General features: G+C 35.2%; 1 protein-coding gene across 1 annotated transcript in view; it reads left to right on the top strand.

The window, feature by feature from the left end:
• LOC144439009 (kynurenine/alpha-aminoadipate aminotransferase, mitochondrial-like) overlaps positions 1 to 5,175 on the top strand; it is an 18,321-nt gene extending 13,146 nt beyond the window's left edge. The window contains exons 9-11 of the mRNA XM_078128248.1: positions 2,036 to 2,162; positions 3,581 to 3,789; positions 4,547 to 5,175. Coding sequence (XP_077984374.1) covers positions 2,036 to 2,162; positions 3,581 to 3,789; positions 4,547 to 4,600 — 390 coding nt within the window. The 3' untranslated portion in view covers positions 4,601 to 5,175. The remainder of the gene's footprint in view (positions 1 to 2,035; positions 2,163 to 3,580; positions 3,790 to 4,546) is intronic.
• Positions 5,176 to 15,022: the final 9,847 nt, after the last annotated feature.

Genomic DNA, 15,022 nt, shown 5'->3' with positions numbered 1-15,022 from the left:
TGTTCATGATTGCGTAGACTTATGGTTCAAATCTTGGCTAACTTAGTTGTGGAACATTGAAACTTGAGGAAAGTTTGTTGTGCACTGTCACACGCATGCTCAATTTGCTCAATTTGCTAAAAAAAAGAAGGGGTAGGACACTGTGGTCTTCTTTTTCTCTGTATGCATGCAACCACATCGCCCTTGTTCAAGGACATTAAAACTGTTACGTGCCAAGTTACGGGTATTTGTATAGCCAGTCAATAAGGCTGGTACTTTTTCTCCTTTATTCAAATGTATATTTTGAGGAGACACAGATATGATGACTACTGTTTACTGATTATTTTTACAAAATTTTATGCCGTTTCAACAATCTGTTGTAATGTCCCTTAAACTCCACAATGTACTGCAACATGCTGAACACATATCTCACCACAAGAGGGCAGCAAGTGATAACTAGCATTGAGAGAAAATTCATGGATCACCTGGTTGATTTCAAGTGTCCTGATTGGTTTATTTGATGCCGCGTCCCACCCCTCTGTATTACTAGTTTAAACAATGAACGTGTTTGAGTGCAAGCACAGCAGCGTGTCAGCTGGCATCTTTCAAGTGTGAGCACACCAAGCATTGACTTTGCATCTTGATTATATTCCGTAATCTTGGCAGCATTACAAACAGACTGAATCTATTGTATAGTTGTTTTTTGGAGTCTAAACTTATTCTGCAATTAAAATGTTTTCATTATCTTTTCTGAATGACCAGATAAGTGTACATGCACACAAATATCACAATGCTGCTTATTTCTATTCGTTCACATTGTATTTCTGGCTTTATACAATTATCTATAATCCCAAATATGTGTAAGCATGTAATAAGCTTATAAAAATATATTATAAAAAAAATAAAGAAACGAGGAACAAGTATGATAGTAAATGTGACTCATACATATTAATCTGACTTGGGCCTTTATTATAATCACATTCTGATTTCACGAGAATAGTTGCCTCATGCCCCTGGGTAGAGCAAATAACTTACATAAGTCATAACACACAGGCAGTTTAAGATTTTTAGCATTGAATTTTCGATGTCAATGATAAATCCAAGAATTCTACGATAGTAGTGTTGTCTCAGATTCTGATGAGGATCGTTGGCAAAATTTGCAAGTTCAATGCTAAAAGTATGAACTGCTTTAATGTGTGTTATAACCTGTGTTAGTCCACTGATTAAGAAAATATTTACCTTGTTAGCCTTACAAAAAAGTCAGCATCTAGAAGGAGAGAATTCTGTAACTGTAGTGCTTGACTCAACAGTTGTCAACTCAAGAGTTGTTTTATAATAAAGTTATCAGCCACAACAATCTATGTATGGGTTAGTTAATAGAAAATTGATAAATGTCTTTTGTGAAATCATTAACATAGAACTGAATTAAAGGTGCAAATGGAGTAAATTTTAAAAGTGGTTTGTTAATATAATAACCTACTCATAACTTAGCGCAAACTCCTACTTCAGTGAAGACAACTGCAGAGCCAATTACATGAACAAGCAAATAACACCTGCCTCACGTACAAACAGTAACTGCCATAAATAGTAGATTTAGTGACAGGTTTGTTGAGAATAGTAAAAAAAAAATTCACGTCATGACACCATTTTAGACAAACTGTCCTGACCAGAAATAATTCTTCTCTTTTTTAAACTTAATGATGATTTCAACTTTATGCTGTATTTCTTATATAAAGTATAAGTGACATATACAAAGCCTACACCCTGGATTGTTTCAAAACAAAACTTAAGACTCGTTTGTTCATCAAAGCCTATGGTGTGCTTTAGCCATTCAGCGCTACTGAACAGATTATTGCTCTGGATATCGGGTATTGAAATTTAATTGATTGATTGAGTGGTTGATTGATACAATGTCAAATTATTGGTATTTTCACAATTTTCATTGAATATATTGTTGGTTGTCTGAGTCAAAAAAAATAGGTCGGAGTTGGATATGACAAATGTATAATCATAGATTCTGTCAACAGTCAACTGTAGTAATAATTGTTTTTTTTAGACTTTAGCAATAAAGTTATTGGATGACTGGGGTATGGATGGTTTCAAACAACATGTGGATGGCGTATCTGAGTTCTACCTGGAAAGAAGGAACTTGCTACTGGCATCAGCAGAAAAACATTTAACAGGTACTCATAAATTCATAAAATTGAACGAGTTAGATATACTATCATCTTCATTGTCGCCATCACCGCCATCATAATTGTCATCATCATCATCATCATCATCATCATCATCATCATCATCATCATCATCATCATAATTGTCATCATCATCATCATCATCATCATCATCATCATCATCATCATCTTCATTGTCATCATCAATGTTATCAATATCATCATAGTTATAATCATAATCCAAAGTAATCATATTCATTACCAAATCATAATTTTCAATGGCACTGATATCACATATCAAGACAAATTGTTTTATTTTTATTATCATTATTATTATTATTCAAACTTTATTATGGACGCATAGTCCAAAGAAGAACAAAAACATACCACAAGACAGCTTAAATATATTACATAACAGAAAAATAGTTTTGAACAATGTTCAAAGAAGAGTAACCGTTACTTGTGTTCATTTCACCATAGCATGCTAATTTCACTTTTAGGCAATATTGAACTTTTCATTTCATTACTACATACATCAATTCATCTTATGATTTAGCTATTTTCTGACTTCTTAAATTGAAAAGATATCACTGAAATAAACATCTTTTAAAATCTTTGAGGTAGACACATGTTAAACTGTATCACAACATCACAACAACACACGTCTATATCGTGACAACCTGTGTCTGTGTCACTGTTTCTGCTGTGTTCGAAATATGAGCCAAAGCATTCAAAATTGCCATTACTTTTCCGGTTTTTCTTAGGTATTACTAGTGCTAGTATAATTATGTTATTCTCCAATATTTTTCTTCATTCAGCCAGAAAATACTCGTGACCTAAGGGTTGTCACTACGAGTCTAGCGACTCATGGTTACAAAGACCACTTAGTCACATGTATTTTCCTAAGTTGAACGAAGAAAACTATTAGGGGAATAACATCTAATTATTCTTAGGACATTTGAATGGTTTTTCCATTTCCAATAGTATGAAATATGGCATTGTGTTGAAATTTTGATCAAATCTCTCTAAATCTACCAACAAACCTACCCACAAATGGACTGCAAACAAAAAAAATTAATTGATAGCACCTTATAGTAGAATAGTTTAATTGATGTTTATGTATTTCACTTGAGTAAAAAGTTTATAAACTCGGGTTATGCCCATTTAAAGCAGCCACATTAATTCAATATTACATGTACAATGTTAAACATAGATAACGCAAACCAGTGTTGTTGCATGTGGTAGATTAGACATATAACATACCTTAACAGCACAATTGTGTTTGGGGGCTATGTCTTCAAACACAGAAGACTTGTTATATGAATATGATGACCCTGTCTTAGTTTGCCAATAGTCAATCTACTATTGTGGTCATATTTAATTCAGTTTGTCCATCCCTTTCATCTCGCTCTCCTACTTTTTGACAGGGTTGGCAGAATGGAATGTCCCAACAGGTGGAATGTTTCTGTGGATCAAACTACTTGGAATAGAGGATACATACCAACTCATAATGAAGAAGGCTATTGAGAAAGAAGTTTTATTTGTACCTGGTCGGGATTTCCTCTCTGACAACACACAGAAGTCATCATACATCAGAGCTGCATACTCCTTGTCTACACCTGAACAGATGGATGAGGTAGGTCAAGAATTTGACCTTTCACCTTTGAACTCAATCTGATTTAAATCAGTTTTTCTAAATATTCATCTAGGCTCTCTCATAGCCTGGCTACTTTTGATGAATTGTCTTATGCTAGAAAAGTTTTATCATAATTTGTTATATTTGTAAGGCCAGTCTCCTTGTACGGTACAACCTCAATAGTTATTTAAGAATGTCCTCAAACAGCAAAAGCCCACTCACAGCGAAAGTAGACACTTTTCCCCATGACTGTATTTTCCCTGTTTTTAAAATCAATTCTTATGTAACTGTTGAGGGTGTACCATACAAGGAGGCTGGACATAAATATGAACCAAATCATCAAACTGATATATTAACAAGAACGTATCCAGACTATGAAAGAGTATAAGTAAACCAAGCCCGTTTCTGTCTGACAGACAGACTTATACATGTACTTTAAAAATATGAATAACTAAAACAGTAAAGTAAGTATTTGAAGTTTCTTTCTTTATTAAAGACAGGAGGGCATACACTTTCTATAATGTGCATGACCATCTGATCATGAGTATTACATGTAAAGGCCACAGATTCAGTCCTAGGTTCTCACTTTACTGTTATCTTATCAGTGAAGCAAACAATAAATAGGCAGTTCTTTTGTTCTTGAACTAATTTTCTCTACTGCTATGATTATGACAGATCACTAAATCTTAATCTTCTCTTTGAACTTCACCTTTAAATCATTCTGAATACAGTAATGATACTGTTCTCTTTTCTGCAGGGAATGAGGAGACTTGCTGAACTGATCAAGGATGAATTAAAAAGCAAGAAATAGACCCAAGTAGATAGATAAATAGGAGAATACTCAGCAATGGTACAATATACATTATCTGATGTTACCAAGAAACAAACAAGAAACCATTCCAAGATGACCAAATATGTTATTGAAATGTATACTTGCCACTCCTTTTTAAATTTGTTTCACTGAGAAAAAAATGTAATGAAAATATTTTCTATTTTTATGCACAAATCTAAAAACTTCAAAATTGACTTGTATATAATATGTACATGATAGAAAGGATTGTACTATACATTTCAAAGACAGTCACTTTCAGATGAGTATTAAAAATAAACAAAACCTGTGATGAATAATCTCTGTGTCGAAAGCAATCCAAGAAAAACCTAATTTGCAGGAACACAAGCTAAATTGAGACATTCTTGTGTGTTGTTTGTGCATCATGATGTACCTGTAGTTTTCTGATTATTGAAGCATACAAACACTTGCTATGGCCAGAACTCAAACCTGGTACAACCCATAACATCAAAGTAAGACATTTTCTGTATGTACCACAATTGTTTATGGCACCCATATCAAGTTACAACTCATAACACCAAAGTAAAGTGTTTTCTGTATGTACCACAATTGTTTACATCATCCATATCAAGTGTAAAAGTATACTGTTTCATTTGCTAATTGACCACATTAGATGGCCACATGCTAGGCTTGTAAATAAACCAATTGAAACAGTATACTTTTATACTTGATATAAATGCTATAAGTGAGTGTAGCACATAGAGAAAGTGCTTTACTTCAGTGTTACTCGTTGTATTTAGGAATAATAGATAAACAATTTGATGACATAATTCATCATAATAGTATGATTATGTATACTAAAATGTCAACAAAACCCCAATTATGACTCTGGTAATCAAGCCTTCGGTTTTCTAAGGTTGAGGCTAACTAAATCTATTGTTCTTCAATGTGGTAGATTACACAAGTGGGTGATAGTGGTTCCTCTGTGTGTGGTTTTAATCAGTAAATCACCTTGTGATCAAGATAGTGTAAACATTGGAAGTCTCAAAACAGTACACTGGAAGTTTATGGAATTTGAACTCCTTACTGAGACTATGATTAAATGAATGTCCATTCAAAAGCTTATCACAGTTGTATCATCATGTTGCGACAGTAGTTTTTAGTTTATGTCTATCTTAGTAAATCGAAGGCTCAATTGCCAGAGTAACTACTGCCATAAGTTGTCTCGTCAAAGCCAGGCGATGATAAGTAATGGCATTTTAAGGCATGCATGGCATTAATTAACATTTATAATCGATCATTGTAATTGTTGTTTTTATGTTGGCTAAACTTGAAAGGGATATTACTTTTAGGGTCTAATTGGTTGATTGTTCAAGGCTTAGTGATTCAATAAGCAATGTGTGAATTTGGATGAAGAAAATATTTTGGTGTGAACTTACATTTGTAAATTCAAAAAGAACTTGCAGATTGATATGGAATTTGATTTGATATTCCATCGGGAAGTTTAGATGAACTGTTTTAAGACAAGTTTACGAATTATATGGTATAAAAGCAATGTTTCTGGCCAAGACCTTTCGCTCAGGCTTTGCTGAGGCAGTAGGTCCAATCCATCATACTAATTATTGCTTATGTCCAGTCACATGACCAAAATGGTAATCAGAACAGCTGCTATTGTTTGAGGTTTATTCCATTTTCTATGTATGTGGGGTTTTTTATCCAGCAGCTTTCATTTGTTAGTCTGTTAGTTGATATAAATATATATAGGGCCAATTAGCACTGAAACTTGATTGATATATCTCTAAGGGTATGTAGATGAAGAATTGTTCAACAGTTGATGATGACTCAGTGTTTCATTATTGACTAGGGGCACGAGTCTACGAGTGAGACAATGTTACATTATCGACAAGGTCGAATTAAACCACCTCTGGTCAACTACAAGTAAGTCTTTAGGCAGCTACAGTGATCATGTACGAATTAAATCGCTTCTGGTCGACAGTTAATGTTTTAGTGTACGAAAAAGGGTAATAATAGTTGTATATATATATAACTGGGGTTGGAATTGTTTGTTACGGTCCTATAGAATCGGATGTTTATTTTTGATAACTGATTTCTAATATTCTCAAACGAAAAAGCGGGCGTTGTGAAATAATACGGCGTTTACAAGATTACAGAACGGCCAAACTTTGTTGTCTTTTCTTCACAATGAAGTGTAACACTACTGCAGCTCCTCCTACGAGGTACGCTCCACCTCCTGCAAACATAGACAGGTTGTAGTTGGACGAGACGTCATAAATCCAACCTGTGGAAATAATACAGAAGATAGGTAGATGAGACGAATGTATTGGTAGTTTGTAGACACAGAGATTAGGGCGGCCCTTTTTATTTTTCTGTTTCTCATCTCCCGACCGACCCTAATTTGCAGCTCCGACATCAGAAAAAAAAAAGTTTTTTTATTTCCGACCGACCCCTGAGCACAGCAAAATTGTAAGGTTCCTCATGGCGTCTTAGACCAGTTCTGCCGAGGCCACGACCTTGCGACATTGGCCCACTAAAATTACAAATGACGCAATAATTTTCCCACCTTGAGTCATTTTATGGCAGACATTAAAATTATCTAAGTCCACGGCCGGACCAGGCCAGGCTCTGACTCGACGTCAATCCCACAAGAAGTATACTGACTGCATAAGGGAAAGTTTTGTTGACGTCATATAAGATACAATGACAACGCGCAGTTCTATTGTTAACATAAAAAATGCCACAAACAGATCAACTTTGATAAACTTAATCTACAAATTGAAACATTAGAGGGAGTAGATGAGACGTCGAAATGGACGTCTCTCCTCACATGTTTTGTCTATCGTCACTGTCGTGACCTCTGACCTACTCACTGACGTGTGCGAAACACTGAACTTGCTACCGGAACACGGAACATCTATTATATCTGCCACAGCTCAGAAGCCTGAGTAAACCAAATTTATGGTACAGGTTGTGATTTTCATTTGTTGATGGGTTAAATTAAATGAGTACATGTGTATTTTGATTCCGAAAAGGTTGTGTTAGGGGATCTTGTTGCATGATGTTGACAGCGACACGTGAATGTTGGGCACTGATTCAATGCGTAATCACTGGCCATGGCATGGCCACTATAGACGGCCGATGCATGTGCGCCCGGTCAGACATGAAGAACGAACTTGTTGTGCAAATCAGAAAAAAATAATGTGGTATTTACAGAGCATCCCAACTTTGATGTTGTTGATAGTTTTAGTTAAAGATTCAAGTTCTGAGTTTCAAGGACACCTAATGTCAGCTTTCCGTATCAAGTTAAGTTTACGGTATGTAACTATGCTGTCATTTGATATAGCAGGACCAAATCATGATACACAGCCAGTAACGGTTAATTAATAAAAAATAAATTATTTTAAAGTTTGTTTGACTATTATTTGTAAGTTTTTCGTTCACATTTGGTACTTTTTAAAGTCAGGGATTTTTTTTCTTCAAAATGTCATGAATTTGAAGAGGGAATGATAAACACAGCAATGTACTAAAATTTTTAAAAATGAAACAAGTGGTTACAAGTTTAGGATTTCTCAAAGTTTTTATTCAATCATATGTTCACTGTGACTTATTTTGAAGTTGTTCTTTGTCCTTGTCTGAAAAAAGGAATTATAAATTTGAGCACAGCTATTCATTGATATTCAGATTAAAAATTGTGACTAACTGGCTGTCCAATCTTTCTAAACAATATATAATATACTCTGTAGAAATGACTTAAAATTACATAATCTTAATTGCCTTCTTTTTCTAAGGTGTAATGTGTAGTACACAATTTTCAAAAAATAGCTTACTGGGAACTGTTATTATGAATGGAATTTTTTTATGTAGTTAGGTAATGGTCTATACGTAATGGAATATCTCAGACCACAGTATCTCTATAGTGGTCTGAGATAATTTATATGAATATTTCATAGACAATAATAATTGACCCCACTCTCTGTCAAATGACACCACTTTTTGCAACAAGGGGCCTTTGTCCCCACTTGTTGGAAACCTTGGCAGAACACTGCCGTCTACCCCCCACCCCCACCCCCCACCCCACCCATTTGTTACATCAGAGCAGCATGTGTCTTTCATCATGGCTGAAGCCGTTGAGGTTTGATGAGGGACAGGGCTCGAAATTAATACAGTCGCGCAGTACATTTTGCTGCAATGTAATAATAGCTCAGAATATTGCAATCATTTTCAAAATTATGCTTAAAATTGGTAAAAGTCATACTGCATTCCTAATTTCTTGACCAGTTTTTAGCTTTAAATCAGTTATGCAATGTATCATCGGGGAAATGATCGACTTCATGACCCATGACATGCATGATTCCGATGTTTACATTATTACTTGTAATTACTTTTAAACAGTAAATCCCAAAAGGAGTTCTGGGTTCTAGAAATGTTTACATGTTATCTGGTGGATTATTTTGACAAGTTCACACTGAAGAAAAATGTTTCATAGAAGTAATGATTTATATAAATGAAAATTCATCTCGCACACTGATGACAATCTTGAAAAAATTGTTAACGATGGCAATACCACTTTGATTAATAGGACGAATGTATTAGTACTCCTGATAATATCATACAATAGTTCATGGCTACAGATATACACCCATCAGGATGATAAGTATACAATCATCTTCTTACAAAGTTGTTCTACAGACTTGTCAACCTTGCTAAAATGAAGGAAAGAGACTTGTAACAAGGAATTCAATAAAGAGAGGAGAAAAGAAGTTGTAGAGAGCCTGGCAGGACAGAAAGGAGAGAGAATAGAACTGAAAAAATACAGTTTTTTTTTCTTGCCCCCCCCTTTTTTTTTTATTTCGCCCGCCCGCCCCGCCTGACTATTCCATTGGAGATGAGAAACAAAAAAAAAAAAAAACCTCACCCTTATAAGAAAACCATAATAAAGGAAATGGAGAAAATGTAAAATAATAAGAACATGAATGTTTATGTGGGATGGGGATGAATGTCTGGAGACGTGTGTGGAGGTGGATTGAGTGCTTGGGGGATGACACAGATGTGTTGATTAATACCAACACTTGTATACCAGAAACTCTTAGTATCATCTCAGACACTTTAGTGGTCTGAGCTGTCATCAAGAAACGATTACTGGATGACGAAGATCTAAGCAAACGCACGAATTTGGAGACTGACGACGTCATGAAACTTTGACGTTTGTCACCACCCACCCTCTACGGCGAGTCATATCAGCCAACACCGAAAGGGTTATTATTTTTTGTTGCGTCAGCCGGGAAAAAATGCTCTGGTTTGCAAAAATGTTATCACTACTTATTCAGCTAGCTTTAGAGTATGTATTTACAAACAGAGATTTTGAACAGCCATGGGTACATACCTCCAATAGGTGGACCAATCAGGCTTGAGAGGCCGAGGAAAACAAATGACCATCCTAAAGCAGTTGATAAGTACTGGCTGCCAACCGCGTGCTTAAAACACACAGCTACTGAAGGCCAGTAAACTCCAACGGCAAACCCATACCCAGTTGTAAAGACAGCAAATACGGCGTATGATTCAGCCACAGTGGTCAATAACAACATCACTCCTGCTAACATAACATGACAACCAAAGACAGGTACGGGTGGTATATGTAGAAAGTCAATAAAACAAGCATATGAAAATCTGCCAGTCAGTGAACCTATACCAAACAATGTCAGCAAGAAAGATGCTTGTAATTTGGGTATTCCAACGGACACTGCTTTTGCAACCAGATGAATTGCCGCCAAATAATACCCAAATGATAGCGAAAAACAAGTAAAACACATAATTAGAAAAAGTGAGTTATGACACAAGAGCTTCAGTTTTATCATTGCCTCTTTGCATGTACATGAATTGCCGAGGAAACTACTAATTTGTTGGCCGTGCAATTGTTCTTGTCAAATGATGTATATATAATGTAATATAAGTCTCTGCACTGTGCCAAGTAAGATTAAGCGAATTCACTTGTTTACTTTGCCAGTTTGTAACAGGTTCCATTCATCCAGTCTGATGTTAGCAGTTGTATATGTACACAAGCAGATCAAGCTGTTTTCTCGGGAAGGGCTGCTTCGTGCTGTACGATAGCAGGATTACTGTTCTCAGATTCACTATTTACATTTATTTTGGGGTGTTTCTGAAGGTTTTAGCACAGGGAAAAGGACAAATAATCAATTTTGTTCTCGCGATTTTTCGGATTTCTAATATTATTTTCTGTATATTTCAAATGAAGTTTTAAATAAAATTGATTATTTGTCCTTTACCCTCTGCTTTTAGAGGACAGAAAGAGACTCACAGCCAGCAATACACCGTCAGCTCACGGGTCAATGATTATGAATAACGTTTACCAGGCAAAAGATCATACACAACTGTATCACAAAGATCATTAAGGAGTGTCCCCAGGCCATACTTAATTTCCTCTCTCAGTTAGTTAGGCAAAATCAATAGCTCAATGTAGGATAACAAACTAAATTATTTTAGTTTGGGTGGGGTGTTTTCGGAACCATGTTAGTTCTCATCCTACAAAGAAAATTTTACTTTTACAGTAATGTTTTGTACCCCTAAATACAATCTTTTAAAATATGCCACCAATTTGACAAAATGGAAGAATTTTTGCTGTAATAATACATGTGTGTCACTAAAATACAGTAAAATGTCAATAAAAGACCTATTTTTTAGCACAACTGAACTGAGGTTCAGTAGTGCTATAGGGATCGCCCGGCGTCTGTCTGTCTGTGTGTGTGGATGTGTGTGTGTGTGTGTGTGTGTAAACAACTTAAAGTCAAAAACTGCTGAACCGATTGCCATGATATTTGGTGGGTCCATTACCTTGGGTGTCTAGTTGGGAAATTGTTCAAATCAAAATGATTGCATCACAGGTGTGTGATTTGGGTCAAAAAATGTGATTTTTGGTCAAAAAACTTAAACTCAGAAACTACTGGGCAGATTGGTGCGAAATTTGGTGGGAAGATTCTTTAGGGGGTGTAAAGTAAGATTTGTTCATGACATGATGATTCCATAAGTGATATGCAAATTAGGGCTCAAAATGTGTCTTTTTGGTTAAAAATCTATAATTCCAAAACTACTGAGCAGATTGGGCTGAAATTTGATGGGGATGCATCTAGGGATGTATGGACGAAGATATATTAAGCATACAATGATTCCATGAGTGATATGCAAATTAGGTGTAAGAATGTTCATTTTTGGTCAAAAACTTATATCTCAAAAAGTACTTGGTCAATGAGTCTGAAACTTGGCGAGATGTGTCTGAAACTGTTATTCTGCAGATTTTCTTCAAAATATTTTGACAAAATTGGCCCTAGCGACCATGACCATGCCCTTTAGCAACAACCAAATGGCAGTATATTTTGGTCAAATAACAACATCATCAGGTAGGCAAGTGAGTAAACATTCAAAAAATGTATGCAAATACCCTAGCAACCATGACCCCGCCCATAGCAACAGCCAAACAGTGGTGTATTTCACAAAGATAACAACAGGGTTTAATAGACAATTGAATAAACATTCAAAAAATGTATGTAAATTTGCATAGCAACAAGACCACACCCATAGCAACAGCCAAATAATCACATATATTGCAAAGATAAGAACAGGAATAGAAAGACAAATGAATAAACATTCAAAAAATGTATGCAAATACCCTAGTAACCATGACCACGCCCATAGCAACAGCCAAACGGTGGTGTATTTCACAAAGATAGCAATGGGGTTTAATAGACAAATGAATAAACATTCAAAAAATGTATGCAAATACCCTAGTAACTGTGACCACGCCCATAGCAACAGCCAAACGGTGGTGTATTTCACAAAGATAACAATGGGGTTTAATAGACAATTGAATAAACATTAAAAAAATGTATGTAAATTTGCCTAGCAACAAGACCACGCCCATAGCAACAGCCAAATGATCACATGTATTGCAAAGACAATATCAGGAATTCATACACAAGTGAACAAAAACATACATAAATGTATGCAAATATATCTAACAACATGACCAAGCCCATAGCAACAGCCAAATGATAGCATTTATCGTAAAGATAGCAACATGGTTGGATAGGCAACTGGATAGTTATTCAGCAAATGAACACCTATTGTTAGCATGGACTAGCATATGGATAAACATTTTTAAAAACTGTACAGTTGTGCTACAACGCCATTGGCAGTATTTTTTCCTCACTACATACTGACTTTTTATTCATAACGCTTACTACATATTACAACATACTGAATTGAAAGTGGTTGTGTGGTCTGAAACAATTGTCAATTTTCTAATTTAGAGAAGAGGGGATGGAGGGTCTGAGGGTAGACTGTAAGATACGTCGTGACGTTCCACCCTCACTGGCCTCCTCTCACGTGAAGGCACCCCTTACAGGCTAGTCTGAATTTAGTTTTTTATCTTACGTTGAACTATTGATCTCGTCCCTTTAAGCCTTAGGCTTGCCTTTATCTATGGTATAATTACTTCAACACTAAATACTACTACGGAAACTATAGGCCGACAAAGACATGAAACTATTGTTGGAACGTTTCGTGTAAGTTAACAATGGACACTGATGTAATAACACTGACAGCAGGGTAGTATCTCTGATACAAAAATGTTTCCTCAAGTGGCAGTACATTCAATTCATTCAGAGTTTTACACTATCTTGTTCACAGAGTGACTGTATCCACATAACCAAGGCATAACTGTCACCCACTTGTGTAATCTACCACATACAACAATAATACTTTTAGTTTGTGTCGATCTTAGTTTGCCGATAGCTTGATTTCCATAGTAGTATGTACAAAATCTGTGTTTGGTTTTTAAATTCATATAAATGCAAACACAGTTCATTCATTCACTCATAACACATGAATCAAACCAGTAACAACATATTAGGAGTCCATGGTATATCTAAAAACTTAAAAAAAAACATTTATTCAAAAAAATCAAGCAATAATTAAAATATATGAATTCGTCAGATTAGTACGTACATATAATGTTCATGATATTTTCTACATCTAACTCTACATCACACACTGAACACAAACAATCCTGGTTACTTCTTGTATTTTTGAGCAAGGAATGCAATGATAGTATGAACAAAATGTTAATCTCTTGTCTATACTGTGTTTTAACACAAAATATAGTAAATACAAGGGTATGAAACATCATTCTGGGTCCTACATGAGGGCAAGTCAAACCGCTGATCGAAACATCCAGCATACACGGAATATACGACACTATAATGGAAACCAGTTGATTTGAAACAAAATGTCGTCTGGCTCAACAAAAATCTAACTAAAATTACTACAATTTATCGTCTGGCTTGACAAAAATCTCACCAACATTGTCATTTTTGCTACATTTTCTTTGTATGAGTTACCATTATCTTAGCTGATGTTGCCAAATCATTTACATTGTAACGTTTTCAGGCATGACAATGGATTAAAATGTAACAATTGTACTTCAATTTTTGTGGTGCCAGACGATATGTAGCAATTTGATAAGATTTCGTCTGGCTAGACAATAAAATGTAGCAATGTCAGTTAGACTTTTGTTGAGCCAGAAGACGAATTGTGTCAATGTAAAGTTGATAGCACAGTACATCACTTAATGCAATGTATAACCACAAGAATGTTCTGTATGAAAGATAAAGAGTAAGAAGTGTCGAGGTAGGACGTCGACATCGAAGACTTTTACTTAGTTGGTGAGCTGAGTATGACACACACTGGAATAAAATGGAAACAATACAGCACATATAGACAACACATCACTTTCAGAATCATTACCATAAAAATAGTATAGAAATCTCAAATCATAAAATATATGTACACATTTGATTTCCTATCGTTAGATGTACAAAACAAATATACCTCAATAAAACTAACACCAATTATCGAAAATGGTATTTCATAACATTACATAAAATATACTATAATGTTACCTACAATGATTTGATAAAACATAATTTCAGCCTCACATTTGTATATAGAGTGAAACTATTATGACATGATATACACCAAAGACAATTTCAAGACTACAGATTATGCCTCATACACCTAGTTCACATACAACTGTTGACATCAGACCATGGACGAATGGAACCTTTTACAAACAGGGAACATAAACAACTGAATTGGATTAATAACACTAAACCCAGCATGTCGGAAATACAGAGATTTGTATTACATTCCATCATTTGATAAGAACAGTTTTATGGCCACTTTACATAACAGTTGTATAAATATAAAACTGTTCTTATCAAACCACAGTGTGTAATACAAGTCTCTGCTGTTCCAACATGCTAAGTCAAGTGTTATTAATCCATTCATTTGTTTACTTTCCCTGCTAGTAACAGCTTACATTTGTCAATGGTCTGATGTCAACAGTTGTATATT

Source organism: Glandiceps talaboti, chromosome 8, assembly GCF_964340395.1.
Source record: "Glandiceps talaboti chromosome 8, keGlaTala1.1, whole genome shotgun sequence".
NCBI classification, from domain to species: domain Eukaryota; kingdom Metazoa; phylum Hemichordata; class Enteropneusta; family Spengelidae; genus Glandiceps; species Glandiceps talaboti.
This window is presented reverse-complemented; position numbering and strand designations above follow the sequence as displayed.